Source organism: Eubalaena glacialis, chromosome 2 (genome assembly GCF_028564815.1).
Source record: "Eubalaena glacialis isolate mEubGla1 chromosome 2, mEubGla1.1.hap2.+ XY, whole genome shotgun sequence".
NCBI classification, from domain to species: Eukaryota; Metazoa; Chordata; class Mammalia; order Artiodactyla; family Balaenidae; genus Eubalaena; species Eubalaena glacialis.
The window spans coordinates 142,604,467-142,624,927 of record NC_083717.1 but is presented as its reverse complement, the minus strand read 5'-3'; the positions used below and the strand labels follow the sequence as shown (position 1 = coordinate 142,624,927).

General features: G+C 33.6%; 1 protein-coding gene across 1 annotated transcript in view; it reads left to right on the top strand.

Annotated features, from left to right (window-relative positions):
• The window catches only part of MDGA2 (MAM domain containing glycosylphosphatidylinositol anchor 2), an 811,172-nt gene that overhangs the window by 569,281 nt on the left and 221,430 nt on the right, over positions 1-20,461 (top strand). Inside the window, exon 7 of the mRNA XM_061182503.1 lies at positions 19,525-19,854. Coding sequence (XP_061038486.1) covers positions 19,525-19,854 — 330 coding nt within the window. The remainder of the gene's footprint in view (positions 1-19,524; positions 19,855-20,461) is intronic.

The following is a 20,461-nucleotide window of genomic DNA, read 5'->3' as shown; positions in this document are numbered from 1 at the left end:
GTTAGATCCTTTTGGTTGACGGAGTTCTTCAGTATCTTTACTGATTTGCTGTCTAGTAGTTCTATCAATTTTAAGGGAGGGGTGTCAAAAGTCTCTAAATATAATTGTGAATTTGTCCATTTGTGCTTTCAGTTCTGTCAGTTTTTGCTTCACATATCTTGCTGCTTGTTTTTTGTTTGTTTTTAGTGTATACACATTTAGAACTGCAATGTCTTTTTGGTGTCTTGACCCATTGTCAATATATAATGTCCCTCTCTGAATCTGGCAGTTTTCAGTCTCTTTGCTGTGAAGTCTATTTTATCTGATATTAATATAGCTCCTCTTTCTTACCTTTGATTGAAGTTTACATGATAAAGTTTTTTTTTTTTTACTTTTAATCTACCTATATCATATTTGAAGTGAGTTTCTTTTTTTTTTTAATATAAATTTATTTATTTATTTATTTATTTATTTATTTGGCTGTGTTGGGTCTTTGTTTCTGTGCGAGGGCTTTCTCTAGTTGCAGCGAGCGGGGGCCACTCTTCATCGCGGTGCGCGGGCCTCTCACTGTCGTGGCCTCTCTTGTTGCGGAGCACAGGCTCCAGACGCGCAGGCTCAGTAGTTGTGGCTCACAGGCCCAGTTGTTCCGCGACATGTGGGATCTTCCCAGACCAGGGCTCGAACCCGTGTCCCCTGCATTGGCAGGCGGATTCTCAACCACTGCACCACCAGGGAAGCCCTGAAGTGAGTTTCTTGTAGACAATGTATAGTTGAGTCATGGTTTCTTTTTTAATTCACTCTGCCAATCTATGTTTTAGTTGATGTATTTTTATACCATTTACACTGATTGCAGTGATTGAAATGTTAGAGATTAAGTATGCCACTTATCTTTTGTTTTCTGTTTGTTCTCTGTTTTTTTATTTTTCTGTTTTCTTTCATCTGTCTTCCTGTGGATTATTTGAACATGAGGAACTTCTATGTCCTGGAATATGGAGTAGATGTACTTTTCCCTCTTTGTCCTACTAAATACAACTAAATTTTTAAAGTTTCCATTTTGATTTATCTGTAGTGTTTTTGAGTATGTCTCTTTATGTAGTTCCCCAGACCCACCCCATGGCTGCTTTCTAGCAGCCTTTTTTTTTTTTTTAATTTTAGATATTTTAATAGTTTTCCTAATATGTGCTTTGATGGGATTTTCTTTGTGTTTATCCTATTTGAGTTTTTCTGAGCTTTTTAAATCTATGGATTTTAGTCTGTTTTCTTTGTTCCACTTCTTTTTCCTCTTCATTGATTCCATTTATACTTATATTAGACTTTTCACTGTTTCATGTGTCTTTTATGCTCTTTCCTATCTTTTCCTCCTTTTTCTCCTCCATCTGTGCTTCAGTATTTCTTATTGCCCCATATTCTAGTTCACCAATGCTGTATTTTATTGCTTCTAATCTATAGTAAAACACTTTTACTGAGTTCTCAATTTCATTTATTGTATTTTTCCATTGTAAAATTTGTTTGATTTATGGATTCCAGTTATTTGGTGAAACTTGCCATCTTTTCATTTCACTTTCCCCAGTGTTTTATCTTATTTTGTTGAATGTTTCAATCATAACTATTTTAGTGTTTTTATCTGAGAACTCCAGTGTCTTGATCACCTGTGATTTGTTGTTATTCTTCTGTTTTACCTTGTCCTGTCTCTTGACAAGCCTTATTTTCTTATTGAATGCATATTATTCTGTATTAAAAATTGGCTCAGGATTATGTTATGTTTCTTCAGAATATTTCTTTCTTTTCTTTTCAATTTTTTTCTAGGCAGAGAGAGTGTAGTTTTATTGTCTCAGTTCAGTCAGAGATTGAGCAGATTCAAGGCTGGGTTGGTAATGCTATGTCTCCTATTTGCCCCACTCCTAGGGCGTGGCTCTTCACAGCTTCCAGCTGAGTATCCTGGGCTATTCACTGGAGCTTTTTGCTTGGATCTTCAGCCTCCTGCTACAGGCAAATGACTTGAAAGAAAAGTGGCTGCAGTATGTTAGCTCACCTTTTGGTTTTTCCCTTCTCTGGGATTTTGACCCCTCAAGTTCAGGTTGCCTGAACTGATGTTTGATGCTTTCAAAAAGGACTTTTAATAATTTTTATTGGCTTTTCTAATTTTTCTCCATGGGAGTGACGGTCGGCTGCAAGTGACCCTAGTAACGTCAGAAATAGAAATCTGATTCAGTATACTTTCAACAGTAATGTATTTGTAGCAATAGAGACTAAATTTGTATTTGAAGAGCAATGATGATAGAACACAGAAAACTCAAACATCATGAGCAAGTAAAATAGAAAATAACCAAGTAGTTTAGGTTTGTTCATTTTTCCACCGTAGATGTGATGCTTTTTAAGTTCCTATGGTTAATTGAAGCTTTTGTTACCTCTTCATTTTTGAAGAGCAAAAACTGTAATAGAATATGATAGGATTTTCAATTTGATGTATTTACATGGTAAAGGTGCTAACAGTAGCATAATTTCACAATATAATGATCATCAGCACAGAAACAATAATTGGCAAATGGCTTAATCAGCAAATAATGAAAAATTTAAATTGAGCAATAAATTCACAGTTCTTTCTTCCCTAATTGGAAATGTCTTAATTGTAGGCACTGTGCAATGAAAATAATATGTTAATGGATATGTATTTTTCCAGTGATAATTTAGGAACTGTTCATAGTTACTAGTCAATATGATATAACAATTTATGTAATTCAACCATTTTATTTAAGGAACACGTCATTTCCAAAAATAAGCTTGCTATGATATTCCCTTGCCAAATAAACTCTAGTGTCTTTTCTTCAAAAACACTTTGCATCCAAATTTCCTGCCTGATTTTCCTGACCATATAGAAAAAGCCCAAATGCACAAATGATATGTAAGCTTAGAGATTGCATTAATGTATGAGTAATATATTCTTTTGTTAACAAAAGTAAAATTGTTTTTGTTAAATAATATTTAAAATATTACTTGACTTAGAAATATTTCATTTTTATAGTTTTGATACTTACGTCTTTTCAGTAAGTTGTTCTATTCTTCTGTTTCAATATCTGTAGCTTAAAGGCAAAACACATGACCTAGATGTGAACCTTTGGAAATGTATACATTTAAGGTATACAACAATTTTTAAAAATTGAGAAAGAGTTGTTTGCAAGGTAAAATGAGAAGCAGAGACGTACGCTGTTCCAGAGGCAAAAAAAGAAAAGCAGATTTCACAAATGAAGGTAGGGTCAACAGCATCTAAGTGCAAAATGCCCAAAAGAGTTAAGGTAGACAAGGACTGAAACTTGAAAATGATGCCACTGGAGTACTGTGACACTAGAAAGGTGGATCGGAAGCCAGATATCAGCAGATTATGGGAGTAACTGGGGTTTGAGAAATAAGGATATATATTCAGTAAGGCTGGGAGAAAGTAAATAATATAAAAGTAAGCCATATATCTCTCAAGATTTATAGAAAAATTATTTTTAAACCGATAGTCAAAAAATGTTTTCTCATTGAAGTAAAACTCATTCAAAGCCTTTGTGGAAGGAAATTAATCTGATCCTGTGTCCCAAATAAACTGGTGACTATATAAATAGAACAGACATCTCTTCAACCAGAAATCATTGAATTAAACATAAGTGCAATATAAATTATTTTTGCTACTCTTAGTTTCTAGCACATTGAGCTTTGTTTTAGAATCATATTTTCTTCTGCATATGTGATGACAGAGAACAGGTCCCTCCAATGCCTGAATTATGTAACTGATATGCAGTAAGTATCTGTTTAATTTAATTATACAGAGTGTTAACCTTCACCTACCTATAGCTCCTTCCTTCTATTTTATTCAGTCAGGTGGATTGCAAATAGAAATTAGGAGAAAAACCACAACTGACCCAAATAACGTAGTACATTGGTAGCATTTTTTTGTCAACACTGCCTAAAACTACTTATTATCAGCATTAATACTGACATTTGAATTCAGTAAATATTTTCTATAGTAAAAACTAAGGGACAGATAATTTGGCTGTCCTTATCACTAAGCTTTATTATCAAATTTAAAATACTGCTACCATAAATTATCTATATTTTTCATATTTGATTTGCCTGCATTCCAATATTATTTTGTGCCAGTTTCTACCTCAAGTAATGTTCAGAATGAAGGTATACTTAATAAAAACATAATTTCATGCTGAGCTTCTCTGCTTTCTAAAAGGTTGAGGTAATGAAATTTCATTATTGCTTAAATTTTTCTCTATTTAGCAAACAGAAACATTATAATCAAGGCGAGAATTAAATGTGGCTTAGTTCTTTGGAGCAATTAGTAGTTTGTGCATCTCTCAATCTATTAATGACACATTATCAACACAATTTTTCCATCATGTATTATCCTAATTAGTACCCTCCTTCAATGGCTAAAAAATCACCCGAACAATGTACAAATTATACAGAGTCCTTCATTAAGGGAGATTTATGTCAAGTCAAGATTAAGTAACTGTGTTGAAGTTCGGAAAGGTCTCTTCACGCGTGCCAAATGCTGATCAAATATTAGTGACTGCCCATAGTACAATGTCCTGAATGATTTTGATATGTTATGCAGCCTGGATAGGAAGGACTCATGTATGATAGGAAGGATTAATGTATGATAATGGCTATAGACCTACGAAGAAGTAGGAAAGCAAATGGCACATATTTGACATGCTGAGTAGTCAACATAATTTTTTTCAAAAATTTACTTTTAAAAGATTATCTCCGTCATGAAAAATATGTGAGAGAAGTCATCTAAAGTTTTCTCTTAATAATTTCCCCTCAAATTTGAGAAGGAACAAACAGTTATATAGGTTGGGCTGTACTAACTTCTAAGTTGGATTTATATTTTAAACATTTGATACAGATGTTTTATTTTATATGTTGTTATTCTAAGGAGTTTATATCTTCAAGTCTCTGAGCTAATTTAGGGTAAGCTTCTACTTAGCAGTGATTTTTAAGCTCCACAGTTTTTATGGGAGGCTGTCTTGGCTTAGCTGATTGTTGAAGCATCTGGCTCTGTAGTTGACTGTCAGTATAGATTGGTTGCCCTGTGGTTACTTGTCAGGGATTATGACCACAAATTTATTGCTGCTCAGTATCTTTCAGAATCTTGATTAAGAATATCAAATATATGGAGGAGTTCAGGTAGGCTGTTTTTCAACTCTTCCTTTAGGTCAGTAGTTTTCATCTTGATGCATGAATCAGAATCCGTGGTGTAGCCTACAAATGCAGATCCCCAAACTCTACCCTAAAGTAGCTTACTTGGAATCACTGGGGTATGTGACTCAGACATTGTGATTCTGATGCTTACTTTTAGTTAAGAACCCACTGGCTCAGTGCTCTAAAATCAGTCCCTAAATTGACATATCATAGAGTATTGCCTCAACCCACACATATTAGAATCCTCCTTGCTGAATTCCTCTTGGTTTGATGTTTTAAGCCTATACTGAGCAATTTTTTAAAAAGAAATAGCCTTCCAAAGTTGTTCCCTATTTGTCGTAAGAAACTGTTCAAAGATACTGTTCATTACTCTATCCTGTACTCTTTTTCTGAGGAGCATAGGAATGGTTGTACTTCTCTTGTACAGCTGTTTTGTTTTTATTCTAAAGATACTGTCAGTTTTATAATTGGCTATGTTTTCCTCATTATTTTGGCTGCTATAATGTTTAGTATATAATCTCTGTCTTGCCGTGATTGAATAACTACATAGAGGTTTATTGTATTTATTTTTCATATCAACTTCACTCTGGCTCTGTCTTATTTTCCTAACTTGATTTAATCATTGCTTCCTTGTTTCTTGTTTTTACTGCAAGATGCAGTAGATTAGCAATAAATGTTGTAAGTCCCTTAGATCCTTCTTAGAATATGGCAAGGTATAAATAAGTAAGCAGCAACCTCTAAATTATGTTAAGTCCCACTATGTAGAGAGTGCAAAGTGATAATTACACATATACAGCAACCATACCAACTCAAAAGAACACAACTAAGAATTGAGATACAACAAAAGAAAACCCCCAAATAACAGAAAATATAACTATGGAAAGAAAGAGCACAACTGCATGCGATAAACCTCACGTATATCTTTGGTAAGAGATGAAGTAACAAATTAGGAGAGGAATAAAAGTTGTTGCACTAACTCTATGCTGATAGTGGAAGTAAGAGTTGATAGTCATCAATAAAGAAAATAACAGAGACCAAAAAGAAACTGACACAGACTAAAAATACATACCTGTCTGTAGCCTTTAGTAAAGAAAAAAAGTAATTCTGTCATAATTAGTAGTACTTAGTGTCTAACTATGAGTTAAGTAAAGTAAATTGGTGATGATAGCTCTCAAATTTTCAAGAAAATTCAAAACTATGTTTCAACTCCTTTCCTAAAAAAAGCAGGGACGTATGTAATATATTTTAGAGTAAATGCTTTTAAAAAGCTTAATGTTTTAAAGTTGTGGCCCTAAGACGATGTATTTTCAACAGAAAAACCTTTTTGTAAATCCGAAATGTTTTCTCTGAGTTTCCAACTGGATGAGTTTTAAATTTGCTGTAAGAAAATGTTTATTTTTTAAAAAGGAAAGAAAAAAGAAAGTAGAATTGTGCAGGATGTTCAGGTAAGGAAATGTTTTCCAGATCAGCTAAATTCAAATTAATCCTTTATTTTGTTATCATGTAATGAAACAAAACATATGAGGCTAATGTATTGCTCCATCACCTAGGTCAAAGGAGTAGATTCAGGAGAATAAATTTTGAGAGAATCTTTAGAATAACAGCTTCATAAAATTCTCATTGATTTGTTCCCAAATTTCATGTGGACCTCCAAATAAAGGTGCCTGGTCCATATAGTATGATCTCAAATATGTATTTCTCTCAATAGACTATATTTACAGAAAGCAAATAGTGAAAAAAAGGAGAGTCACACAGATATTCCTTAAAGTGGTGATAAAAGAAGTTTTAATTGAGGCCCATGGACTCTGAAGTGCTGCATCACGTAGAAAGCTAGCAGGTGTTTGGAAATAAGCAAGTATAACTCAGTGAGGTGGGTGCAGAGGGTTTTTACTAAGGTGACATCTGTGCTGAGACAGAAACTGTGGATGGAAAAGCAAGTTGTGAAGTGATAGTGTAGACAGAGAAGAGAAAAGAGGAGCACAGATTCAGGACAAAGGAAGTGAAAATAGAGTCCATCTGACAGCTAGAAACAAACAGTCAACCATTAAAAGTTGTGCTACTGGTGGGAATCAAATCTAATTGGAAGAGGTTAAAGGTGAGTGGTTTATATCTTAATGTTTTGACAGTGAGAAAACAAAAGAGAGTGAATAAAAAGTAACTCCCATGAGATAAAGAAGTTGAAGACAGGTTCTCTGCATTATTTAGTTGTTGTCGCTTTGTTTTGTTGTAATTAATGAGGAGATTCTGATCATGTTTATAGATACAAGGGAAGGGCCTCAGGTGAGGGAGAATTTAAGAGAAAAAGAGAGGAGAAAATTGAAGGTGTGCGATATTCCATACAGAGCTGGGGCTGAGATCAGGAGTACAGTTTAAGACATTAGCCCTGAAAGGAGGACCAAACTTGTATCCTCAGAGACCAGAGGAGAATGGATGTGAATGGTTGAAATCACAGAGAAATACAATTTGTGGAATCATGAGGGGATTTGCTAGAGTTGGAGAAAGCTGAACTAGACCCAATTATTGGTACAGTAAAAATCTTTCTGAAATGACCCCTCAGCATCTTCAATTCTCAGGCTTTCCCTGCCTCCTTCATGGTAACTAACTTTTTTTTTAAGTGTTCCCTTCCGTAATACCTAGTACAATGGATCTTTGTCTTTATTGCTCTGTATATAAAATTATTTATTTCTGTGCTTTTCTCCACCACTAGCCTCTTCATCTTTGCACTTTTTTGGCAGCAAGCAGAGCAATACATGTGTTGTGAGTGCTCAGGTGACACTGAATAGAAAGCAGCTGACATCTACCATTTGCTTACTCAGTGGCAGTATCAGCATACTCAGAGCTTCATGGATTAATTTTATTATCATCTCCATTTTACAGATTTGGGAGACTGAGTAAATTACACAAGGTCACACAGCTAATAAAAGATGAAATTGTGTTGAAACCTAGACAGTCTGACCTCAGAATACTTACTCTTCACTGTTACCTACATTGACTCTCAGAGAAGCAGTTGACTTTCAGAAGAAAGTTGGCGGGCTATCAATCTCTCAGTCACAAATTATGAACATAATCATTTTTAAGATATTCCTACATGATATTTGGTTACATTCTTAATACTTCAAGAGTTACAATTTCTTAGGTAAAGAAGAGGAAGGTACTTTATATTGGCCACTGTTAACATCTTTGTCATTTTGTGAAGAAACCTAAAAATAATAAGTGCTTTTGTGAGCCTTTCCTCAGGCTTTGGCTATGTGGAAAGGACGTAGTTACATGTTAAGCTGTGAGGTCAATTTAGACCCTGTTGTTACTGATACTTGCAGGAGCTGTTCCTTAATAATATTTCACGTGTTATAATCAGGGTAAACAATTTCTTGAGGGCCTTATAAAGAAAAAAGATATGCTGTGGCCACTTTTAGCATGCACTTTAATAACTCAGTAATCCTCTGGATGAGCTGATGGCCTGTCTCCTTCTCTTCTGGCTCTACATTTCTGGAGGATGGATGGACAGTTGTTTTCTTTGGGCGCACCACGTGTCTTGCAGGATCTTAGTTCCCCGACCAGAGATTGAACCCAGGGCCCTGGCAGTGAAAGTGCCGAGTCCTAACCACTGGACTGTCGGGGAACTCCCAAGGATAATTGTTTTCTAAGACAGTGGTTCTCAAACTTGAGAGTACATCGGAATCACCCAGTGAACCCTTTAGATATGGATGGCTGGGTCGTACCCCAAGAAGTATAGTTTTGCTGTGGAGGGGCACCCAACAGACCAGCTGTTGCTATTGGTCTAGGATCCACACTTCAAATACTAATGCTCTAAACTATAGATGTCATAGTTTTAGTTTCAAATCGTAGGCATACCTTTAGTATATTACTAGCCTTATTATCTAATCATTTCCTTGAAGAATGAGTTAAGAGCAATTCTTCCAACACAGAAGTCATTGTTTCTGGTAAATGTGTCCTAACACTGAACTGGCTTATATCCAACAGTTCTCTAAGTAATGCAAACAGTTGATTTGATCTGGGAGATATATTGTGAAACCATTTTTTTCTTAAAGTACTCAGCATTTTTTATGTCTTAAAGTTGTATTTTCATTGGATTTCAGTACCATGTGGACCTTTGTCTTGTTCTGTCCATAGGTATCCCACTATCCATCTCTTTACAGAACTTGCATCCTAGTTTGGCTTTTCTCCTTTCTAAGAGTATGTGAATCTTACATCTATGTCAGTTAACACTTAAAGCAGATATTTCCATATAACCCTCAATATATATCATCTGCAATACCACCCTCCCACCATGACCACCAATGATAACCTCCCTGGGTCATTCTCATAGACTATAAACCTGTATTCGCTACTGCTTAATACTCACTGAAACACTATCTTTCGATTTATCTTTGAATTGAGCCTGAACACCTGTGCACCTGGACCATACTCCTTTGTTCCAGTATAAATTGATGTAATTAACAATCCTGTGATTGAAGGACAGATTGACAACTAGTTCTGTAAATTACATTGTTATGATCATCATAAGGATGTGGTTAAAATGCTGCTTGTTGTGTGTCTCATTTATGCAGGTTCAGGAGATAAATTCTACTCAGATCTCTGGACCAAGAATATTTTTTGTCTGTTGTTTGTTTGTTAGGAGTTGGGATATTTTGAACTCACAGATACTATGAAACATGAAACTAGTATTTTCCTCTTTTTTATTCCTGTAAAGATCAGAGCTAATTTATGGCCCAGCTACCAGTTTTACAGGATATAAAAACATTTCTATACCACCATCATTTTGACCTTATCTCATCTGCTTATTTGCCAGAATTTTCCCATTAAAAAGAGAAAAGGAAAACTATAACATATATTTCTAAAATCTGCTTTAAAGACTTCTAGAGCAAGGTAGGGTGTACTTTTTAAAAGGGAAATATTACACATTTCTCTTTATAATATACATATTAAAGGTATTTAGTTTTAGAGTCAGTCTCTTCACACTTCATTTTAGCAGTCCTGTCATTTTTTGGTTAACCCACAAACCCAGAGTCTTGTCCTATGACCTATTATCAGAAATTCCAGACCCACAGGGCATTAAAGATTAAATAGGGCTTACCACATTGGAGGAAACATAGCTTTATAAAGAGATTAAATTAACCTCCTTAACTCTCAAATACACTTGTACTCATGCAACATTTCATCTTTGAACAACATACTACAAAGTGTGTGTGTGGTGTGACCGTAAGCGTTATTTTCTTTAGTATTTGAAACTTTGTAGCAGTGAATTTCCTAGAGTTATTCAGTTTTCATCTATTTCAATAATGCACAAGACTATAATGTAAAAGACCATAATGATGTAAAAGAAAAATTACATCAGACACGTGATAAAACAGCAAAGAAGACTGTATTCAAGACTGTTGCAAAAGGAGTCACGACGCTTGCACTAGAGGAGAGAGATTAAATGTAACTCTGCTGAAACAAAAGACGGAGGATTTTTAAATACTAGGATGAGCTAATGGAAAAGTACTGGAAGACATTAGGGGAGGTTGGTGAATGTGATTAAGCCGTCTGTGCTTGCTAAGTGGTCTTTTCAAACTTAGGTTCCTACCCTCCTATAGAAACTGGGATTAGAAGTACTATCTCTTCTGATGATTACAGGCATACCTCATTTTATTGCACTTCACTCTATTTTGCTTCGCAGATATTGTGTTTTTTTTTTACAAATTGAAGGTTTGCGGCAATGCCGCATTAAACAAGTCTATTTGGGCCATTTTTTCAACAACATTTGCTCACTTTGTGTCTCTGTATCACATTTTTGTAATTCTCATAATATTTCAAACTTTTTCATTATTGTTATATTTGTTATGGTTATCCGTGATGTTACCATTGCATGGACTTGCTGAATGTTAGGACTTGCCGAAGGCTCGGATGATGATTAGCATTTTTTAGCAATAAAGTATTCTTTAATTAAGGTATGTACATTGCTTTTTTTAGACATAATACTAAATTGCGCACTTAATAGACTACAGTATAGTGTAAACATAACTTTTATATGCACTGAGAAACTAAAAAATTTGTGTCAGTTTATTTGAATATTTGCTTTATTGCGGTGATATGAAACTGAACCCGCAGTATCTCTGAGGTATGCCAGTACATTTTAGACGGATGGCTCCTGGGTCCTTAAGAAAACCATTTCTGGCTTGTAGAAGATTTACATCTCAAAGAGGCAGAGAAGGAATCTACAATTGAAAATTTTCTAAAGTTAAATGCTCTAAGAAAAGGGAGACCAGGGGCCTAGAGTCAGGAAGAAACCTGTCTAATGTTTACTCACACTGACGGGAATGTTGAGTTGGTTTTTGTCATTGGTATTGACACTTGAGCTCCTCTCAAAATATGATAAGATAGTTAAGATAATTTTTATAAATTCCTAGTGAGTACAGATATTTTTCATTTGGTTGTTCAACATACCTAGGTTATTTTCCTTGCTCTTTAATATTAAAAATGAAATAATATATTCAAATGATTAAATCATTATTTTAATTTAAATTGAATATGTTGCAATCTTTTGTGTGTCAAGAAACAAAACAAACAATGATCACATGTCCCCAAACATGCGCAGCAAATTGGAAGGTAGAAGATTAAGTAAAAACTCTCTGATCTGCGATTATGACAAAATAATTTATAAAGATCCTTTCTTTCTCAACAAAGACTGACTTTACAACTACTGTTTGAATGATGAAATTCAAATGAAGTAGGGAACTAGGAAGTGTGTCATGACAATTGTGATGCAAATGTGCAAAGTCAAACTAATTTATTTCCTTAAATATTACATTTTCCTAGTCATAGAAGTCTGTAGAAAGAATTTTCAAGAAGGAAGAAAGAATCAGTAATGGAAAGTGATATGAAGTGCAAAATGCAAGTGATATAAACATGGAGAAGAACTGGAAAATATCTTTGTGTTAACTGAGTAAGAGGTTATTGCTAACCTTTGAGACTTCAGTGTCAGAATAGCACCAGTGAAAACCAAGGTGTGAACTGTCAAATTGAATGAGTGCATAATGACACAAGGAGGCAATTGGTGTTTCACTATTTTTTTTAAGAAAAATGCTGCAAATAATTTGCAGGATTATTAGGGTTAAGGAATGTCTTCTAAGTTTAGATGTGACCTAAACAACTTTCTACTCTGAAATTTAATAGCATATGAAAGAGAATATATTGAAACTTCAAAAGAAAGTGGATAACCAAAAGAATGCATGGCATCAGGGTACAGGGAGAGAGTTTGGCAGATCGGCAGGATCATTTTGGAAAGGAGAAAGTCCACAGCTTTTGAGACAGAAAATAAGGAAAGCAAAAAAAGTAAAGAACGATTTTAGTTTGTTAGTCTCATTATTTTCATCTTTCATCCAGTTTTCACTACTACATGATCAATTCCATAAATATTAAGGATGTACTATTTTCAAAAAGACTTCAGAAGAACTATGTTTAGCACAGGCTTTTCTAAGCTGCAGTTCATGTTATAGCTGTTTCTAGTCCTAAGTCTTTAAAAATTAATAAAAAATATAGCTCATCCTGGACTCCTTCTTCTTCTCATAGTGAAGGGATATATTTAATTTGATAGAAAAGGTGAGCTCAAAATACCTACTGATTTTTAATGACATAGGATGCTTAAATTGTGCTGATTAATATTCTCCTATTCAAGTAACTAGTGCTAAGACATACTATGTCAAATACCATTTACATAGTAGCCATACTATGAAAATGTTTGTTTCTATTTATGACATTATATGGACACTTTGATAATCTATAGCTAATATATATTTACTCCTTTCTTAAGATAGGGTTGAAATAAGAATGGCAAAATAATAATGATGATAGTAATAATATGAATTTAGTCTACTTTTTCACCTCTCAAGGAAGGGCTTACATCAAAAAGCAAAATTTATGCCCCCCTAAAAGATTTTTTCTTCCTTTCATTTCTACTCAAAATACTTACCTGCGGTTATTCTATTGAGCAAGGACATTAAAAGACAAAAATTCAACCATACTTTGCTTGAACATTTTGAATGATTAACTACAGTAATTATCTTTGAGTAAATTCACAAAATAAATAGAGCCTTGATACTTCACAATTAAACAGAACCCCAGCTTCCTTTCAGCATTTAATTCTGCATTCAAATTATCAGGGGTGCTATTTTAAACTACTTTTAGGAAATGGGTGTAATGAGTTTTTGGTTCTTGCATTATTAATGAACTTTCATTCAGACTATAGGTTGGCGATTGGTGTTGTTAGATAAAGGGAAGTGAGTATAAGAATGCTGAACAGTATATAAGAAAAAAAAAGAACTTCCTCCTCCTATCCATCTTCTAGAAGTTTTAATACTTCTCATAATAACACTTTAAATACTTTTTTATAACAACATAAAATATAAATAAATAAATATTATTATTATTTCCTCAAGCAACTGAGCTAGATTAAGTCTTTCTAGCTTATATCAATAATTGCAAATTATACAGATGCTAATACATTTAATTCCTTTTTCATGCTATTTGCATATTTCAAAATGTGCATTTCCAAGATAGGAACAAACTGTTAATTCAGTTTTAAGAAATCCTGGTTGTTTGGGAAAGGAAGGAGCCACACTGCTGTTAGTGCCGATAGCTTTATTAGATGGCTCTGAAGTATGTTTTATAAATTCATTGTGCCATTAGACATTTCCCCTGTCCTTTAGTTTTTTTAATTATAAATTTTATTTTCACAAGAGAGTTGTATCTTGCCTATCATTTTGTGATGCTCATAATGGAAATGACTAAAACATCAAGAATGGAGTCTAATTTTAAAGTCATTTCAATGATTTTCATCAACTAATAGATTCTCTTACTTTATTCTGTGAGATACTAGTCCTGAAAGATGTTCCACAAATAAAGGGTTTTTTGTTAAGTATTATTGGCCCCTCTAGGAATGTTGCAATGTGCATATTAGCATGTTCAAAGCTCTGAAAAGTTCTGCAGAAAAGCGAACTTTTACTTACACAGTCAATCCTCAAACTGTGTTCATTCTGCTTTCTTTTAACATGATTCCTATTAACATTTTTCTGAAACAGGTTTTGGCAAATGCTATTTTAGATAATATAACTATGTTTAGATGTCAGTTTTCTTCCTTCTTCCATATTTCCTTAGAAATAATTATCAACTGAGCTCTAAAGCATGCGAACAAGCCCTTTTGCATGAAATTCAGTCTCCTTTACAAAGCAGGGATGAGTAACTGATATCTTGTTTGATAGCTGATGTCCCTGGCACATTATATAACTGGGACACAAAGCTAGCTAGTCAGTAGGTATGATGGAATGATGTCTCCTGAGTTTTTCTGAACAGAATTCCCTTCCTCACATATATCCCTATGTTAATACTGTTAGTTCATCAAATATATTTTGCTCCCAAAACAAAACCCTTAAATCCTTGAAGACATCATTTTTTTTTCTTTTTTCTCTATCCTGTTTCCCCCCATGCATCTCAGAACTTAAGACTACCAAACAGAAACAGAGTTAACATAGACATATCAGACTGAATGGAAAGAATTAGAATCTGTCAAGTTAATGCTTTGTCAAGTTTAATTGATTTTAAAGAAAACCATTGAATACCAACTATAACAAGGAACCGGGTTCAGGATTAAGGACAAAAAAGAGAGTAAGGCATGGGCCCACTTCCCAGGTGTTCACAGTCCCCTTGAGGAGAAAGATAGGCATCTAATTATAATAGGACAGATTATATCTATATACTATCATTTACTACCTCAAGTTGCTTTGCTGATGTAATATATTTCCAGCTCTTTATTCAGTTGGCACCCAGTACGACTAGCAAATACTTTTTTCACTCAGATATTTTTATTGTCTTTAACAGAGAATACATGAATAGAAAATCAATTTTTATTTGTCTGATTATACTATTAATTATTTCTAGATTCATTCTTCTTAGCAACATTTTGCCAGTGTTTCATGTTGACCAGAATCCTACTGAGATTGTAAGAAGTGATGTATTTGGAGATTTTTAACTAATTTATCTACTTGGAATGGAGGTCAGTGGTCAGTCTGTGTCTCATCATCCTTCTGAAACAAATTCTTAGCAGAGTTTCAGAAGCTGACACCTGATATTTCTTCTCTCCAAAGAGATGCTTTGTCATTAAAATTTAAAACATTTAAAAAATGTCATTTAATTTAATGTTATTTTTGTTCCATCTACAAATTTTATTTTAATACGGACTATTATGTGTTGTATAATTCATGGAACATCTGACAAACAATCAGTGCATTTTATCATTTTAAATCTATAGCTATAGGAAAGATACAATCTCACAGCCTCCTGTTTGTCTTTATCTGCATATTGTATTCCTGGAAGCCATGAGCCTAGACTTCTCCAAAGCCAGTGGTCTTTAGCTCAAGGATAAACTCAAGAAGTAATCTAATTTTAAATAATTGAAGTGTGCCTTAGAACTTTAGTCATTCATAGGCAAAAATCCACTTTTCTGTCTAGGGAAAGGTCCGCAGCAAGCCCTACCCAGATCTTTGCAGTGGCCTTACATTTATACACTAGTTTCATTCTATTCGCAGAACACCTTTGTAAATCTCAAAGTAGAGGGACTTTAGTGAGTGCAGTTAGAATGTCCTGGCAAGTAACCTCTCAAAAGTGAATGTGAGCCAATTGCATTCTGTTCTCACAATATTATGAAAGGAGGCTATGGGTTATATTGCAGTGTTTCTAAGCTGATTATCCAGAACAGAGGCTCAGCTTGATGCCAGTTCTTTACATGCATTGCCAGACTAAACAAGTACCTTTTGAGGTTCATCCATCACAATTTATGATACATTAAGCTAAATCTAATGTTATCTCAGGCTGGTGTTACGGGATTTTCTATATTCAGGCTAAGAAATTGCATTTGGGGAAAGGGATTTCTCCTCTTTTTCCATAGAATTTCTTTAGTTCTATAGAGTCTTGTTATGCCTGTTGGACCTCTGTTATACTCTGGTACTAATTGCAGATTGACTTTAAGTATTTGAAATCTTAACTGGTAGCAGGAAATGACTTTAACATTGCATGAACTACTATAAATTGTTCACTGAAAAGAGTGTTTAATTATAAACGAAGAAACCTGCTTCCCCATTGATTAACTATATTAAACACTTCATATTTTCAGACCTCTACACTGTTGTTAATAAGCTATTTCTCACAATGGGTCTCAGAGGGAGCATAATACTATCACCTCCTATTTTTATAAATGATACACTTGACCCATAAAAATTAGATTGCCCATATCGGACCACATAGAAATGAAAAACTAGAATTGGGTTTCAAGTTCTTAATGCACCTGTGCCTAGTTAACAGAGCTATGCTCTTAGTTTTCTGAGCAGCCAAAATAAATTAGAAAATTAAGTAAATTTAACTGTCAGATGGCTACACACACACAGACACAGACACACACACACACATACACACACACTTTTTTTTTTCCTTAGAACATTTCTGTTCAGTATGCAAAACCAGATATTTTGTTATGGAGTAACATAAAACAAACTCAAAGAGATGGCTCTCCAGTCAATTGATCCATGCTACTTATTCTGATATTCCCTACCTTTAGCTCACTTGCCAGACTGACTTGTCCCCCTCTTCCTTTTCAGAATATGTCATTTGAAAGATTAATATGATTGACTTTGGCCAAATCATAGAATTGTCTGATACTGAGATCAACAAATATTTGTGGCAATGAGTTTGTTCTTAAAAGCCCACTTGCTTATATTGCTTTCTATCAAAAATATAGTTACATATCATATTTAATTTTATTTCTGAATTGATTATTAGATTTATAATATTTAAAATATTTTTACTTTGGATTTTAAAAGTTATTTCTCATGAATAAAACAGTCCATGATATGTAACATAGATATTGATCTCTTGTTTTTTTGTCAGTGGCTTTTGAATTGTTTAGTAGTTTAAATCTAATTTGTCTGATGAACTTGCAGTTCTCTCAACATCAGTATCACTTTAATATGTCACTGTACAGAGAACAAAGCTAGAAAACAATAGCTGCCTAGTCAATAAATTTTAATCACTGAAACGTCAGAGTTTTTTGTCATATTTGTATATGACAACCAACATATAACTTAGGAGTGGAATTTATCCTAAATGTACCCCCATATGAAACTATTACACATATATATATAAAATGTTTATCTTTGAAAAGTATGAATCATCTGTTTAACTTTTTTTTAGCTTTATTATTTCTCTATAGAAACAGGATAAGGAAAATTCTTACCAAATGAAAGGAAACTTTCATTTAAATGTTATGAATGCTAACAAAAGTAAATGCTCCTTGACATACTGTTTTTTTAGGTCTGTTAAAAAAAGTAAAGGACATTCTATGATCTTATAATTTGCTTTGTGCTACAGAAATTTAATTGCATTTGAATTATATGTGCACAGTATATTATACTAAATATATAGCCAGATATGGACATTTTCAGCACATTTCCTTTTCTAGATATAAAGTCATATATTTCAGCACCCTATTAAAATATAAATATATGACTCTACGTAATAGAATGCCATAATTTCTCCTGTTTTCACCCTAAAGTCATGTACTGATAAAGTTATGGTTGGGAATAAATAAGTTTCATAAGTTGCATTTGGAAGATATAACAAACAACAATATAAGAATGTGATTTAAATATTTGTCTTTCGGTATTTTCATTAAGACTGAAGCTTTGTGCATTTTCTAAACAATATTTTGAGGATTCTCCTCTGAGATTCAGACTTCTTCAAACTTATAAGACATTTCATATCTTTTTTTAGACATAGGTATCATATGCATTGGGTAGATAAACTGGACTGTAAGTTATGAGTACACAATATGCCATACATGAGGGTCAAGTTTATGTCTGTTTTGTTCATCTCATGTTATAAGGTCCTTTTCTAGTGCCTAGTCCTGAACAGGAGCCCTATAAATATTTCTTGAATAAAAAGAAAGATATAAACGTTGCTTTTGATATTCATTTCTCTCTCCTTATTAAGATGCAAACAAGAAAGCAGATGAAAATATTTGAGGCTGAAAAGTAAAGAAAATTAAAATAATTTTTTTAAGATTTAAAAATGTATTAATCTCTAGTGCATTCTTAAATAGTTTTACAGATTTCCGTGGTATTTCCTGGCCTTTATTGGACTGAGGAAAATCAAGTTAAATCCAGGAAAGTTTACCCAGAATGCAGTTAGAAGGCCTCCAACATCTGCAGGTCTTCTAAATTCACGTCACTTTTGCCAGTGTCATCATATATTTAGGTTTAATTGTAAAAGTGAATGAACAATATTTTATTCTGATAATTATGTTTCACTGCATATGCTACAGTTCATCATATAGGGATGGTGATGTTAAAGGAGAGGGGCATGAGTAGGATGTTGGAAAAGAGAAAGATGTGTATATGGGTATAACTGCCATAAAAAGGAACAAACTCTATTCCAAATTGAGTACACGGTATCATTCAGAGTTCAGAACTGGAGCCCTTAAGAAGCCAATAGATGCTCCCCCAGCAGTTTCTGGTAGGTATCATTACTGACACAGGTTGTGAGAACAGCACTGACCTTAGACTCAGAAAGCACTGCTGTTAGGATACAAACACAGCATGTTTTCCAAGCCATCTGCCAAGAAGTTCTTTTGGCCATCTGCATGAAATAGCCAGCAAACAGTTTCTACTGGAGACATCTATGAATGGTGGAATAGAGCCATCATAGCAAATTTTTTGAAAAAAATGTTTCTTTCAATTCAGGCTATTTCACTACTATTGAAAATACCTCATGAATATGAACTGACTGAATTTTTCCCAAACTAGTTTTGGTCAGCATGTAGATACAACCTTAGAAGAATTTTCTTTAATATGAAATTTGTTCAATATTTGAGTTATTTGGGAAATTGTGCCATAATTAAAGTATGACATGGGTAAGGAATTGGGCTTAATGATCCGTATGATTATTTTTAACTCTAATACCTAATGACTTTATATAAGCATGTTTCATCATTTGTTCAAAATTCAATGGCAACAATGTTTAAGTATCATATATAGATTTAAAGCATTTTTTATATTACTGGAAAATATCCAATTTATAAAAATCAGTTTTAGAGTGTCTAAGTGACTTAGGTCTTTAGATTATTTCTAAATTACCTAAATGAGGTTTATTAATATGCACACTACTTGGAAACTGAAGAAACATATGTACATTTTACTTTATTTTGTTTTACTTTATTTCAGCCCAGAGATGACTACCTAGAGTGAATGCATCCCTAACATTATGAAAGTAACACTAATAACATATGAAATTTTTATGTTTTAGCATTAAAAAAAGGACGATTTTGGATCACACCAGATCCTTATCACAAAGATGACAACATCCAGATTGGGCGTGAGGTGAAAATATCTTGCCAAGTAGAAGCTGTTCCTTCTGAGGAGTTAACATTTAGTTGGTTTAAAAATGGTCGTCCATTAAGAAGTTCTGAACGGATGGTTATTACGCAGACTGATCCGGATGTCTCCCCGGGAACGACAAACTTGGACATCATTGATTTAAAATTCACAGATTTTGGGACATACACATGTGTAGCATCTCTGAAGGGAGGAGGAATATCTGATATCAGTATTGATGTTAATATATCCAGCAGCACAGGTAAGAAGCATATTTATGATTCAAAAGATGTTCACATTGAGAATAATTTTCTTTTTTTACGTAAAACAAATAGTCTTCAGCCAAGCTAAGAACATTCTAATTTTCAAAAAGCTTCCTGAAACCAAAATCCTAACATTCCGAATGCCCAATAAATATCATGTTAAGAGACTTTGATTTTGATTAGATTTAGATTTACATTAGGTTTTGATTTAGACTTCGATTTGATTTAGATTTACATGAGGTTTTACAGAAATAGTGCAAATAAAGTTAATAGTGTTGTCTATGATAGGTATAGGCTTCTGGGTTAAATGGTACCAGTTTTTAAATTATTAACTAGGAACTCTCTGTAAAGCCTAAAATTATGTTAATTAATAATGTTAAACACCAAATGGCTAAAGAATTAGGACAATTTTCCGAAGTGTGAAGCAAGCAGAAGCTATTTAGTCCATAGAAGAAAATATCGAGAGATAATTTGAGTATTCAAATATAAGGAATATAAGAAATGTATTTTCCACCAACAAAAACCAATGATAAACATGTTAAAATTGTAATCAGATGTGACTCTTTCAAGAACCTTATGATAGAATCTCTTCACAATGAGAATGGC